Raw genomic sequence first — 13,642 nt, forward strand, 5'->3', positions numbered from 1 at the left:
TTAAAAATAATTTCATTTCTGAAACAACAAAGGCACTTTCTCAATATTTCTGCTATAATTTAAAGAATAAAATCATTCAAACTGATAAGTATAACTGAAGAATTTGAATATACCCAGATTTCTTTAGTCTAAGAATAATTTATTGGCTTGGACTGCTATTATAATCTAATTTCCAATAATCATTGGTATAGTGTTTTCTGATTTTTGTATTTTTTTTCCAATCGTAGCAAGATTATGTTTGTTCCAGATTAATTTTTGAAATCCATTGAGCCTTCCTCTCAGTTTCATTTTGGCACTGTTTTTAACACTTATGGATACATTTAATGTTATTAATGAGAATAATGTGATCAATGTGGTATGTAGATAGAGTAGCATGTCAAGATTATGTAACCTACCGGTTTGCACTTGGACTTCAGAGGTAACATCAGTATGAAATGGATGCTTAATCTTCATCATCCAGTGACTTATTTTCTTCTCTGGACTTCAAAAGACAGCAATATATAAGTGTATCTCTTGGTAGGAGGTACAAAGGAGAGAACTCATTTGATTGTTTTAGATTCCTCAGAGACCAGTAGTAAGAAAGTAATTGGGATTGTTAAAAAAAGACTTTTCACATTGCAGAAAGAAGATACCATTTTTCAGCTATAAAATTGATAATACTTTAAAGGCAATAATCCATACTCAGGCAGTGGAGAGATAGGACTAGAGTTGAATAATGAGAATTTTATATGATGTTCTTTCTTTTGTAGTAGTTTGTTTTCTACAAAAAGCATTCATAAATGTGATATTTAGGAAAAATATAAATGATCTAGATTATTTTTATTTTACATTGTATTAAGGCTGAGATTTTCACATAAAGTCCAATCTTTCTGAACTTTTCAGAAATAATGTGAAATAAATTTCATCATTCCAATTAAATAATAATTCATTCCACTAAGAATTTGTTATGCTTTGTTTATTACCTTTCAGATTTTCTCATAAATCAGGCTCTTCTTTGGGAGTACTCATTTCCTGTTTTGTTTTCCTGGATAATTTTTGTGGTGTTACTACTTACTTTACTAGTCATTAGTTTACAGTGTATTTAATGTATGGAAAGGCAAATCTGTTGTCATTGCTTTATTCATTCAGAGTGTTCTTGCTTATTCTTATATATTTTTATTCTGAATTAAATAATTATATTTTCTAAAGTTAAAACAAATTCCATTGGTATTTTAATATCACAGTATTAAACCTATAAGAAAAGTAGAAAAAAATGAACAGAATTACAAAATTGAGTCTTTCATCCAGAAGGATTTTATGTCGTTCTAAATGTCTGCTTACTTTTATGATACAATACATTCTAATCTTCTAATCTTGGTAATATATTTTTTGTTCAATGTAATTTTGCATATTTCCTACTTTCCTATTCTATGATCTTTTTCTTTAACATAATTGGTTTTATTGCTATTGTTTCCATTTATTATATATTTATGTGGTACATGGTATCATTGTGGAAATCTCTTTGTCATTTTTTTTTTGCCAGTTCAGTGTCCTATTTTCTTGAAGGTACTGGTAAAATGATATACAGGCATTAATAACTTTTTTTTTTCTTCTTATACATTTCCTGTGCCTTATTCCATTAAAAGGTGACGGTAATGTTGAATAACAGTGATGAAAACTGGATATAGCAGAATTTGTTAGTTTCCCAAACATGACCCTTCCTTCTTTCTTGAAAATTAAAGATCATTTTCTTATTTTTTATAGTTTATTTATTTATTTTGAGAGAGCAAGCAGGAGCAGGTGAGGTGCAGAGAGAGAGGGATAGAGAGAATCCCAAGTAGGTTGCATGCTTAACACAGACTCCAATGTGGGACTTGATTTTACAACTGTGAGATAATGACATGAGCCAAAATCAGGAGTCAGTGGCCTGTCTGAGTCACCCAGGTGCCCCCAAAGCTCATTTTGTGGGATGGGGTGTCTATAAACTTTCATGGAGTCTCCAACCCTGTCCACAAAGCTGCATCTCACTATACTGTGGCAATCACTGTTTAATTTTCCTCACCAGTTTAGCAGTTAATACAGACAGTGTAAGAGACTCCGCTGAGTAGTCTTCCCCCATTCCTCATTCAAAACAGATGTCTGAATTCATTAAGTGGCATTGTGAAGCCTGCCATGTGACAGAAGTGGCAAATAACATGAAAGTAAACAGTATTAACAGGCAGCTACTGGTGAAAATTCTTTAGAGGAGCTGACTTCTGATAGAGTCAAGTACTTTGCCTATCCTCAACTCCATATTTCCTTAGGTCTAATTGCAATAGTGTTGTTATACTAACATTAAGTGCCATAAATATTTACAGTTCAGTACTATCAGTTAAACATATATAAAGCAGGAGGAGTTTAATTAATTAAACTAGTGACATGAAGGCTGAGATGCTAATAGGAAATGTTCGGGGAAACCAAAGATGAACATCAAATGGAATCTACCACCAAATCCAATCTGGAGAGGCAAGAGAAGACACAGTCTTACCACAGCCCCAGGGTAATGACATGTATTCATTTTCTTCTTCTCCCTCAAAAAAATTTCCCCAAAACTAGAAGCTTTATCCAACCCAAATTTCTTACCTTGTAGTTGGATAAGTCTGAAATCCAACTTTTTTCTCTCTGGGATACAATGAAGTTGTTGGCAGGACGATATTCCTTATTGGCTTTGGGGAAGAAACTACTCCCAGACTCAGCCTGGCTGAGGGCCAACTTTAGTTCCAGGTGTTTGTAGAATAACATTTCCACTTCCTTGTTGATCTTTGTCAGATATTATTCTCACTTTCTATACATTGCCTATATTCTTTGGTCGTATCTTCTTCCTCTTCAAAGCCAGAAATATTGAATCAAATCCTCCTCAAGATCCATCCTTTCTGGATTTCTTTTTTCTTTCTCTAGATCCATGAAGAGTTCAATGCTTTTAAACACTCATGCATTTCATTGAGGCCGCCCACATTAACTAGGATAACCTCCCTATTTCAAGGTTTATAAATAATCATATTGTCAAAGTTCAATTTACCATGTAAGGTGACATATTCACAAATTCCAATATTAGGGTGTGGACCTCTTTGGGAGATGATTATTCTGAGTATAACGGCTTATATACAAAGGTGGGAAATGTAGTGGCCGATTTCACGAGGAGAGCTAGAGCCATGGAAGTGTTGCTGAGTTCTAGAATGAGCCAGAGAACTACTGCGGATATTTGCGCTAAGGCAGTGTGTGTGTGTGTGTGTGTGTGTGTGTGTGTGTGTATTCTTCGTTTTCTTTTCCTCCCACCCTATATTAATCTAACAGTGATATCCATTTGTAACCATCTAAGGTCAAGAAATGCTAGGGTGCTGGAAATTCAGTCTTCATGAATCAGGGCTTCTGTAATAAGAAAAAATTTACAGAATGGAAAAAGGATGGATTGGAAGGAAAATGGGACTATAATGGCACACATCCTTTTATTATTTAGTCTTTCTGGAGTATAAATGTGTGAGGAATTTTTACAGACATTTTGGGAGAAATTATTTAAAAATGAACATACAGGGGCGCCTGGGTGGCGCAGTCGGTTGAGCGTCCGACTTCAGCCAGGTCACGATCTCGCGGTCCGTGAGTTCGAGCCCCGCGTCAGGCTCTGGGCTGATGGCTCGGAGCCTGGAGCCTGTTTCCGATTCTGTGTCTCCCTCTCTCTCTGCCCCTCCCCCGTTCATGCTCTGTCTCTCTCTGTCCCAAAAATAAATAAACGTTGAAAAAAAAAATTTAAAAAAAAAATAAAAAAAATAAAAATGAACATACATACATAGGTTTTGGAGTCTCTGTTGATAGTGTGGCACTGCTACACATACATTGGACTAAGATGCTATAATTGTTTTACACTAGAAAACAAAAGCTCTAATTTAATTATAACACTGTAATCATGGCTGATTAAAGGCAGACCAAAAATTTAGGTCAAGGATATGTGATGTACATTTAAAGGGAAGTTAGGTGAAATTTTCAATATTCCTAAGGGCATAAAAAACAACACTTTTTTCTTCCCATATTAAGCCGCTGTGATGAATCAAGTGTGAGGACAAAAACCATTATCATTTAAGATGGCAGGGTCTTGCCACATTTGTGAAATTTTGGAGAGTTTATCTAGGGCAAGGATGCTGAGGCATCTATCTCCTTAAAAGTTAAAGTATTGCATCTTGTACCATCGCTGTGCCACTAAGAAGAAAGCATAATGTCTGGTAGTCCTCTCCAAGTTTTAGAGGCAGTATATTCCAACTTGTATATAATACTTATTTATTGATTGATATGTGGTTTCCAGTTGTGTAAACTTAGTTCAGGGGAGGCATCTTATCAGATCTAGAACAAAGTAAAAGTAGCCTTACCCCTAGGGCCATTTATCCAGGTTAATCATACAGTATTAAAGTTATCTCTCCTGAGAAATAAACCATTCATTAGTTTTTTTCCATATTCTAATAGGAGAGTCACAATGTAGTTTCACAAGGTCATAGCATGTGTATGCCATGTGCAGCAGAGAACTATGCATGAGTTGGAAATTAGCCACTGACATTCTACTAAACCCCATAGGTATGGACCATCTGACCATGGAGGTTCAATTGACTATGGAGATGTAGATGTCCATCATGCCCTGCATCATTTTATATTAAGACTGACTTTGAGCATCACGGTGTTTAGATTGTATCCTGGTATCTTGAGATGGCATCCTCTAGGATGTAGTGTATACTCTTATTTAATGACATTAGATGTAATTTTGTTCCCCGTAAACAGAATCTGTAGGGTTAAGAACACGGGTATTCTCTGTATGTCTTCAAACCCTATAAAACACTTGTAGAATTTATGCTTTCTTTTCCCACAGCTTCAGGCTCTCTAGTTCCAGAAGTTCTGGGATATGCTTTCACCAGTGATGCAGTAAGATTTCTATTAACCTCAAGCTTCACTGCCACTCAATCACTTTATGTTTTTCTTTCCCAGAGACATCATGGCAATGAAAGGTGTCACTATCTTGTAAGTAATTTACCTTGGTCATCAGAAGAGGTAGTACTGCTGCGCTACAATGGTTAAGTAGGGCCACAGTAGAATTTTTTAAATCCAAATTGAAATATGGAATTGAACTATTCTACTTCTCGGCTGAAAAAATGCACTGGATGGCATTACTTGCAGAAATGTCAGTGAAGAAGAAAACATTAGTGAACATGGAGCAATAGCTATACAAAATGAAACAGGAAGAGATTAAAAACAATTTCCATTCCATAAATGTCTCTACAAGGTAAATGACCATACACAGTGAAAGTAATAATAATACCTTGTTGAATGTGTTATCTCAGTAGATAACAGCAGACGTAAATCTAAAACAGCACCAACACCAGAGTGGGGAGAAGGTAAATGGAAGGAAATGGAAGTTTAACTAATGTGATAGTTGTATCACTAACTGTGGTCCATGAGTGTCACCCATGTATTGCAGTTGGACTGTGGTACATCACAATGTTCAGTATGTATTTGTGGTCCTAAAATTAACATTAAAGTCACAACAAATTTTTCTGTTCTTCCTGTTTGAGTTTTAGTGTGTGAGTATCTAGGAATTTGTCCATTTCTTCATCCTGTCCAGTTTGTCAGTATATAATTTTTCATCATATTCTCTTTTGATTGTTTGATTTTTTGTGGTGTTGGTTGTGATCTCATTATGCATGATTTTACCTATTTGGGTCCTCTTTTTTGATAAGTCTGGCATGGTGTTTCTCAATTTTGTTTACTTTTTCAAAAACCAGTTTTTTATTTCATTGATCTCTTCTTGTTTTTTTGTATCTATATCATTTTTTTCTGTTCTAATCTTTATTATCTCCCTTTTCTGCTGGCTTTGGGCTTGATTTGCTGCTCCTTTTCTAGCTCCTTTAATTGTAAGTTTACATTGTGTATTTGGGACCTTTTTTGCTTCTTCAAATAGGCCTGAATTGCAATGTATTTGCCTCTTACACCTGGACTTAATGCATCCCAAGTGTTTGGATGACGTGTTTTCGTTTTCATTTGCTTCCATGTTATTTTTTATTTATACTTTAATTTCCTGGTTAACCCATTCATTCTTTAGTAGAATGTTCCTTAACCTCAATGTATTGTAGTGCTTTCCAAATTTTTTCCTGTGATGATTTCAAGTTTCATAGCATTATGATTTGAAATATGCATAGTATGATTTCAGTCTTTTTGTACCTGTTGAGGGCTGATTTTTGACCTAGTATGTGATCTATTCTGGGAACTATTCCATGTGCACTCAAGAAGAATGTGTATTCTGCTGCTTTTGGATGAAATGTTCTGAATATATCTGCTAACTCCATCTGCTTCAGTTGTTATTCAAAGCCATTGTTTCCTTGCTGATTTTCTGTTTGGATGATCTGTCCATTACTGTAAGTTGGTTTAATATCTACCCTGACGGGAATGTCTTTCCATTTCTTTAAATCTTCTTCAATTACCTTCATAAGCTGTCTATAGTTTTCAGCATACAGATCCTTTACATCTTTGGTTAGATTTATTCCTAGGTATTTTAAGACATTCCCTGCTCATGGGTTGGAAGAATAAATATTGTCAAAATGTCAATACTACCCAAAGCTATCTACACATTCAATGCGATCCCAATCAAAATTACATGAGCATTCTTCCGAAACTAGAACAAGCAATCCTCAAATTCATATGGAACCACAAAAGGCCCCGAATAGCCAAAGTAATTTTGAAGAAGAAGACCAAAGCAGGAGGCATCACAATCCCAGACTTTAGCCTCTACTACAAAGCTGTCATCATCAAGACAGCATGGTATTGGCACCAAAACAGACACATAGACCAATGGAATAGAATAGAAACCCCAGAACTAGACCCACAAACATATGGCCAACTCAGCTTTGACAAAGCAGGAAAGAACATACAATGGAAAAAAACAGTCTCTTTAACAAATGGTGCTGGGAGAACTGGACAGCAACATGCAGAAGGTTGAAACTAGACCACTTTCTCACACCATTCACAAAAATAAACTCAAAATGGATAAAGGACCTGAATGTGAGACAGGAAACCATCAAAACCTTAGAGGAGAAAGCAGGAAAAGACCTCTCTGACCTCAGCCGTAGCAATCTCTTACTCGACACATCCCCAAAGGCAAGGGAATTAAAAGCAAAAGTGAATTACTGGGACCTTATGAAGATAAAAAGCTTCTGCACAGCAAAGGAAACAACCAACAAAACTAAAAGGCAACCAACGGAATGGGAAAAGATATTCGCAAATGACATATCGGACAAAGGGCTAGTATCCAAAATCTATAAAGAGCTCACCAAACTCCACACCCGAAAAACAAATAACCCAGTGAAGAAATGGGCAGAAACATGAATAGACATTTCTCTAAAGAAGACATCCAGATGGCCAACAGGCACATGAAAAGATGTTCAGCGTCGCTCCTTATCAGGGAAATACAAATCAAAACCACATTCAGATATCACCTCACGCCAGTCAGAGTGGCCAAAATGAACAAATCAGGAGACTATAGATGCTGGAGAGGATGTGGAGAAACGGGAACTCTCTTGCACTGTTGGTGGGAATGCAAATTGATGCAGCCGCTCTGGAAAGCAGTGTGGAGGTTCCTCAGAAAATTAAAAATAGACCTACCCTATGACCCAGCAATAGCACTGCTAGGAATTTATCCAAGGGATACAGGAGTACTGATGCATAGGGGCACTTGTACCCCAATGTTCATAGCAGCACTCTCAGCAATAGCCAAATTGTGGAAAGAGCCTAAATGTCCATCAACTGATGAATGGATAAAGAAATTGTGGTTTATATACACAATGGAGTACTACGTGGCAATGAGAAAAAATGAAATATGGCCTTTTGTAGCAACGTGGATGGAACTGGAGAGTGTGATGCTAAGTGAAATAAGCCATACAGAGAAAGACAGATACCATATGGTTTCACTCTTATGTGGATCCTGAGAAACTTAACAGGAACCCATGGGGGAGGGGAAGGGAAAAAAAAAAAGAGCTTAGAGTGGGAGACAGCCAAAGCATAAGAGACTGTTAAAAACTGAGAACAAACTGAGGGTTGATGGGGGGTGGGAGGGAGGGGAGGGTGGGGGATGGGTATTGAGGAGGGCACCTTTTGGTATGAGCACTGGGTGTTGTATGGAAACCAATTTGACAATAAATTTAATATATATAAAAAAATAATAAAAAATAAAAAAAATAAAAACTTAAAAATAATAATTAAAAAAATAAAAATAAAAAAATAAAATCTACTATGACGGTATTATTATCAATGGTTTTTTTTATGTTTGTGATTTATTTATATATGTGGATATCACCAAGTTGGGGGTATATATATTTACAATTGTTACATCTTCTTAATGGATAGACCTCTTAATTATGATATAATGCCTTTCTTTTCCACTTGTTACAGTCTTTGTTTTAAAATCTAGGTTGTCTGATATAATTATGGCTACTCTGGCCTTCTTTTGAAGTCCATTACAATGATACATGATTCTCCATCCCCTGACTTTCAATCTGCAGGTGTCTTTAGGTCTAAAATGAGTCTCCTGTAGGCAGCATATTGATGGATATTGTTTTTTTTAATTCATTGTGATATCATATTTTTTTAATTTTTTAAATGCTTATTTATTTTTGAAAGACCAAGTGAGAGTAGGGGAGGGGCAGATAGAGGGGAAGACACAGAATCCAAAGCAGTTTCCAGTCTCTGAGTTGTCAGCACAGAGCCTAACACAGGGCTTGTACTCAAGAACCACGAGATAATGAACTGAGGCAAGTTGGATGCTAACCAATTGAGCCACCCAGGTCCCCCTTCCCTATGCCTTTGGATTGGAGCATTTAGACCATTTACATTCGGAGTGATTATTGAAAGATTTGAATTTAGTACCATTGTGTTATGTGGAAATGGTGTTTTTGGTGATGTTCTCTGGTCTTTGTAGTCTTTGCTGCTTTGGTCTGTTTTTTTTTTCTTCACTCAGAGAGCCCCCCTAAAATTTCTTGCAGGACTAGTTTAGTGGTCACGAACTCCTTTAGTTTTTATTTGTCTGGAAAGTCTTTCTCTCTCCTTCTATTCTGAGTGAGAGCCTTGCTGGATAAAGAATTCTTGGCTGCATATTTTTCCTGTTCAGCACATTGAATATTTTCTGCCACTCCCTTCTGGCTTGCCAAATTCCAATGGATATATCTGCTACTTACCTTATGAGTCAACCATTGTTAGGTTAAGGACACTTTGTTCCTAGCTACTTTTAGAATTTTCTTTTTATATTTATATGTTGCAAGTTTCATTATAATATGTCATGGTGTTCATTGTTTTTGCTGGTTTTGAAAGTAATTCTCTGTGCCTCTTGGACTTGAATGCCTGTTTCCTTCCCCAGATTAGAGAAATTCTCATCTATAATTTGTTCAAATAAACAAACAAATGTCCTTACAATAGATGCAGAAAAAACATTTCATAAAATACAGCATTCTTTCTTGATAAAAAACCCTCAAGAAAAAAGGGGTAGAAGGAACATACCTCAACATCATAAAAGCCATTATGAAAGGGCCACAGCAAATATCATCCTTAATGGGGAAAATAGAAAGCTTTCCTCATGAGGTCAGGAACATGACAGGGATGTTCTCTCTTACCACTCTTGTTCTATATAGTACTGGAAGTCCTTTCCTCGGCAATCAGAAAATAAAAATAAATAAAAGCCATCCAAATTTGCAAAGAAGAAGTTAAACTTTGACACTTTGCAGATGACATGATGTGATACTCTACATGGAAAACCAAAAATATTCACCAAAAAACGCTAGAAGTGATAATTGAATTCATCAAAGTTGCATGATGTAAAATCAACATGCAGAAATTGGTTGCATCTGTATACACCAATAGTGAAGCAGCAGAAAGAGAAATCAAGCAATCGATCCCAAATTGCACCCAAAACAATAACATACCTAGGACTAAACCTAATCAAAGAGGTGAAATATCTGTATGCTGAAAATTATAGAAAGCTCATGAGAGAAATTGAAAACACAAAGAAATGTTAAAGCATTCCATGCTTATGGATCAGAAGAACGTACATTGTTAAAATGTCGATACTACGCAAAGCAATCTACACATTAAATGTGATTCCTATGAAAATAACACCAGCATTCTTCACAGAGCTAGAACAAACAATCCTAAAATTTTAGGGAACTAGAAAAGACCCCAAATAGCCGAAGTAATGTTGAAAAATCAAAGGAAAACTGGAGGCATCACATTTCCAGACTTTAAGATGTTTTACAAAGCTGTAATCATCAAGACAGTATGGTACTGCCACAAAAATAAACACATATATTAATGGACCAGAATAGAGAATACAGAAATGGACCCATAAATGTATGTCCAGCTAATCTTCAACAAAGCAAGAAAGAGTATCCAATGCAAAAAAGACAGTCACTTCAGAAAATGGTGCTGGGAAAACTGGACAGTGATTTGCAGAAGAATGAAATTGGACCACTTTCTTACACCATACACACAAAAAAATCAAAATGTATGAAATACCTAAATGTGAAATAAGAAACAATCAAAATCCTACAGGAGAAAACAGGCAGCAACCTCTCTGACCTCAGCCACAGTAACTTCTTACTAGATATGTCTCCTGAGGCAAGGGAAACAAAAGCAAATGAACTATTGGGACCTCATCAAGATGAAAAGCTTCTGTATGTTGACGGAATCAATCAACAAAACTAAAAAGGCAATCGACAGAATGGGAGAAGATATTTACAAATGACATATCAGATAAGGGTTAGTAACCGAAATGTATGAAGAAGTTACCAAACTGAACACCAAAAAAACCAAATACTCCAATGACGAAATGGGCAGAAGACATGAATAGACACTTTTCCAAAGAAGATATGCAGATGGCTAACAGACACATGAAAAGATGCTCAACATCACTCATCACCAGGGAAATACAAATCAAAACCACAATGAGATAACACCTCACACCTGTCAGAATAACTAAAATTAACTCAGGAAACAACATGCGGTGAGGATATGGAGAAAGGGGAACCCTTTTGCACTGTTGGTGGGAATGCAAAGTGGTGCAACCACTCTGGGAAACAGTATGGAGGTTTCTCAAAAAAATAAAAAATATAAACCCCCCTATGACTCAGCAATTGCACTGCTATGTATTTATCCAAAGGATACAAAAATGCTGATTTGAAGGGGCACATCATACCCAATGTTTATAGAGCACTATCAACAATAGCCAAATTATGGAAAGATCCCACATATCCATAAACTTACAAATAGATAAAGAAGAGGTTATACACACACACACACACACACACACACACACACACACACACCCACATACACACAATGGAATACTACTCGGTGATCAAAAAAAGAAATCTTGATATTTTCAACAATGTGGATGGAACTAGAATATATTATGCTAAGTGAATTAAAGCAGAAAAAGATGAATGAGAGACTCTATGAGGGAATCTGTTTACTTGTCTTTTTCAGTTAAACAAAAAGAAGCAGAAAATGTGAAAAAATATAAATAAATATAAAGACAATAAAGCAAATTTATACCAATTATATCCATAATAGTCCTATTACGTGTCTTTCATTTTTCATTATTGTCTATATATATATATATATATATATATATATATATGTATGTATATATACACATATATATATAAAACCAAGAATATGTCATACTATTTTCTGTACAGTGTTTAGTACATTCTTATTTACATATAGCAACTTATTTGACAAGGTACTATATTCATCTTTGTGGTCTTCAAATGTATCAATTTATAAGATCTTTGTGCCTCTTTTCCTAGAATTTTGTGTCCCCAGAAAATTGCATGGATGTTTCATCTGGATATCAGCTAACCACAATTCAACAAGACCTTGCTTAACTACCATAGGCAAAAACTCCCATCTCTAGTCAAACTCTATCATAACAGTATTTTTTATTTGTTTCAGATAACTATCTCTTTTGGATATTAGAGGTCATTTTCTTTTTTTTTAATATAGTTTACAATTATATGTATAATGAATTACATATATACACATACAGTGTGTACAGTATGCTCTTGGTTTGGGAGGTGGATTTCCATGGTTCATCACCTCCATACAACACCCAGTGCTCAATCCAACAAGTTCCTAGAGGTCATTTTCAATTTAATAGCTCAATATGTTTTTATCTACTTGAATATAACCCCAAGAGACCTAGACTCTCAACTGCCTTATTCACATACCTAGAATAGTGCCTGAAAATTGGAATTGCTTAATAAATGTAATATTTGCTAAAATGCAATGGTGTCCTTGTGCATTAATAAATAAGTGATTTAATTAATTCCAACTAGATTTTCTTCTTTGTAGCTTATTTCATTCTTCTATTCAGCAAATCATGTGATGACTCAGTAACCTCTTCATGGAAGCTTTCACTTCCTGGTTGCGAAAAGTATAAATCACAGGGTTCATCAAAGGAAAGATCACTGTGTGAAAGAGGGAAACCACTTTGTCAGCTGGGAAGGCTCTGAAGGGGCGAGTGTAGATGAAGATGGCAGGTCCAAACATGAGAAACACAATGATAATGTGTGTGGTACATGTGGAAAGAGCCTTGTGTTTGCCTTCAGAGGTGTGTCCCTTCACACGATAGAGGATGACAGCATAAGAGGCCAGAAGCCCCAGGAAGCACAGCAGGGTAAGCAGGCCACTGTTGGAGACCATCAGGAGCTCCACCACAAAGGTGTCTGTGCAGGCCAGCTTGATGACCTGTGGCATATCACAGAAGAAGTTATCCAGCTGGTTTGGGCCACAGAAGGGCAAGTGGAGAATAAGGGCTACTTGCACAATGGAATGAGTAAAGCCCCCAAGCCACAGAGCCAACAGCAAGGCATAGCACACTCTAGGGCTCATGACAGTGGAATAGCGTAATGGGTGACAGATGGCCATGTAGCGGTCAAAGGCCATCACAACAAGAAGGAACATCTCCCCTACTCCAAGAAAGTGCAAGAAAAAAAGCTGAGTGATACATCCTCTGTAGGAGATTATTTTCTTCTCAGAGAGGAAGTCCACCAGCATCCTGGGAGCCACAATGAAGGAGTAGGATGCATCTAGGAAGGCCAAGTTGCCCAGAAAGAAGTAGAGGGGGGCTGTGAGGCCAGGGTCTGATCTGATGGCGAGGATGATGAGTAGATTTCCAGGGAGAATGATGAGGTAGAAAACTAAGACTAGCACAAAGACCAGAAGTTGAGCCTGTTGAGACTGGGTCAGACCAAGGAGGATAAATTCTGTCACCACTGTGCTGTTCTCCCTCTCCATCTCTCCTCTGCATAATAACAAAGAACAAAGAATCATCTGTTATAACTACCTTTTCATCTACTCCATAGCTCTTCTCAGATAAAATCATTTACCACTTCCAGGACTTGCCTAGCTGAAAGCAATGCATGGTCATAACTGTCTTGTGTTTTGGGCTGATCTTTCTACCCTTCATTTCTTGATTTCCCCCAAAAGAAATTGTTTTTATAACCACACTTTCATTCCCATTTAACCACGTGCTGCTTCTCTTCACGTAATTGTGCTCCTCTAGGACTCTGAGCTACTTTGCTTAAGGTATAGCTGAAATTTCCTG

The 13,642-nt window shown here is 36.5% G+C and overlaps 1 protein-coding gene across 1 annotated transcript; it reads right to left on the reverse strand.

Moving 5' to 3' along the window:
• Nucleotides 1-12,405: 12,405 nt before the first annotated feature.
• On the reverse strand, nucleotides 12,406-13,332 carry LOC122467885 (olfactory receptor 4N5-like). The gene has a single exon (XM_043554463.1). The coding sequence runs from the start codon at nucleotides 13,330-13,332 to the stop codon at nucleotides 12,406-12,408; it is 927 nt and encodes a 308-aa protein (XP_043410398.1).
• Between the last annotated feature and the right edge of the window lie 310 nt (nucleotides 13,333-13,642).

The sequence above is a fragment of the Prionailurus bengalensis genome, chromosome B3 (genome assembly GCF_016509475.1).
Source record: "Prionailurus bengalensis isolate Pbe53 chromosome B3, Fcat_Pben_1.1_paternal_pri, whole genome shotgun sequence".
In the NCBI taxonomy this organism is placed as follows: domain Eukaryota; kingdom Metazoa; phylum Chordata; class Mammalia; order Carnivora; family Felidae; genus Prionailurus; species Prionailurus bengalensis.

What these genes read in the sequence shown, in the direction of transcription:
- LOC122467885 (XM_043554463.1), bottom strand. Translation starts at nt 13,332, where the DNA reads ATGGAGAGGGAGAACAGCACAGTGGTGACAGAATTTATCCTCCTTGGT.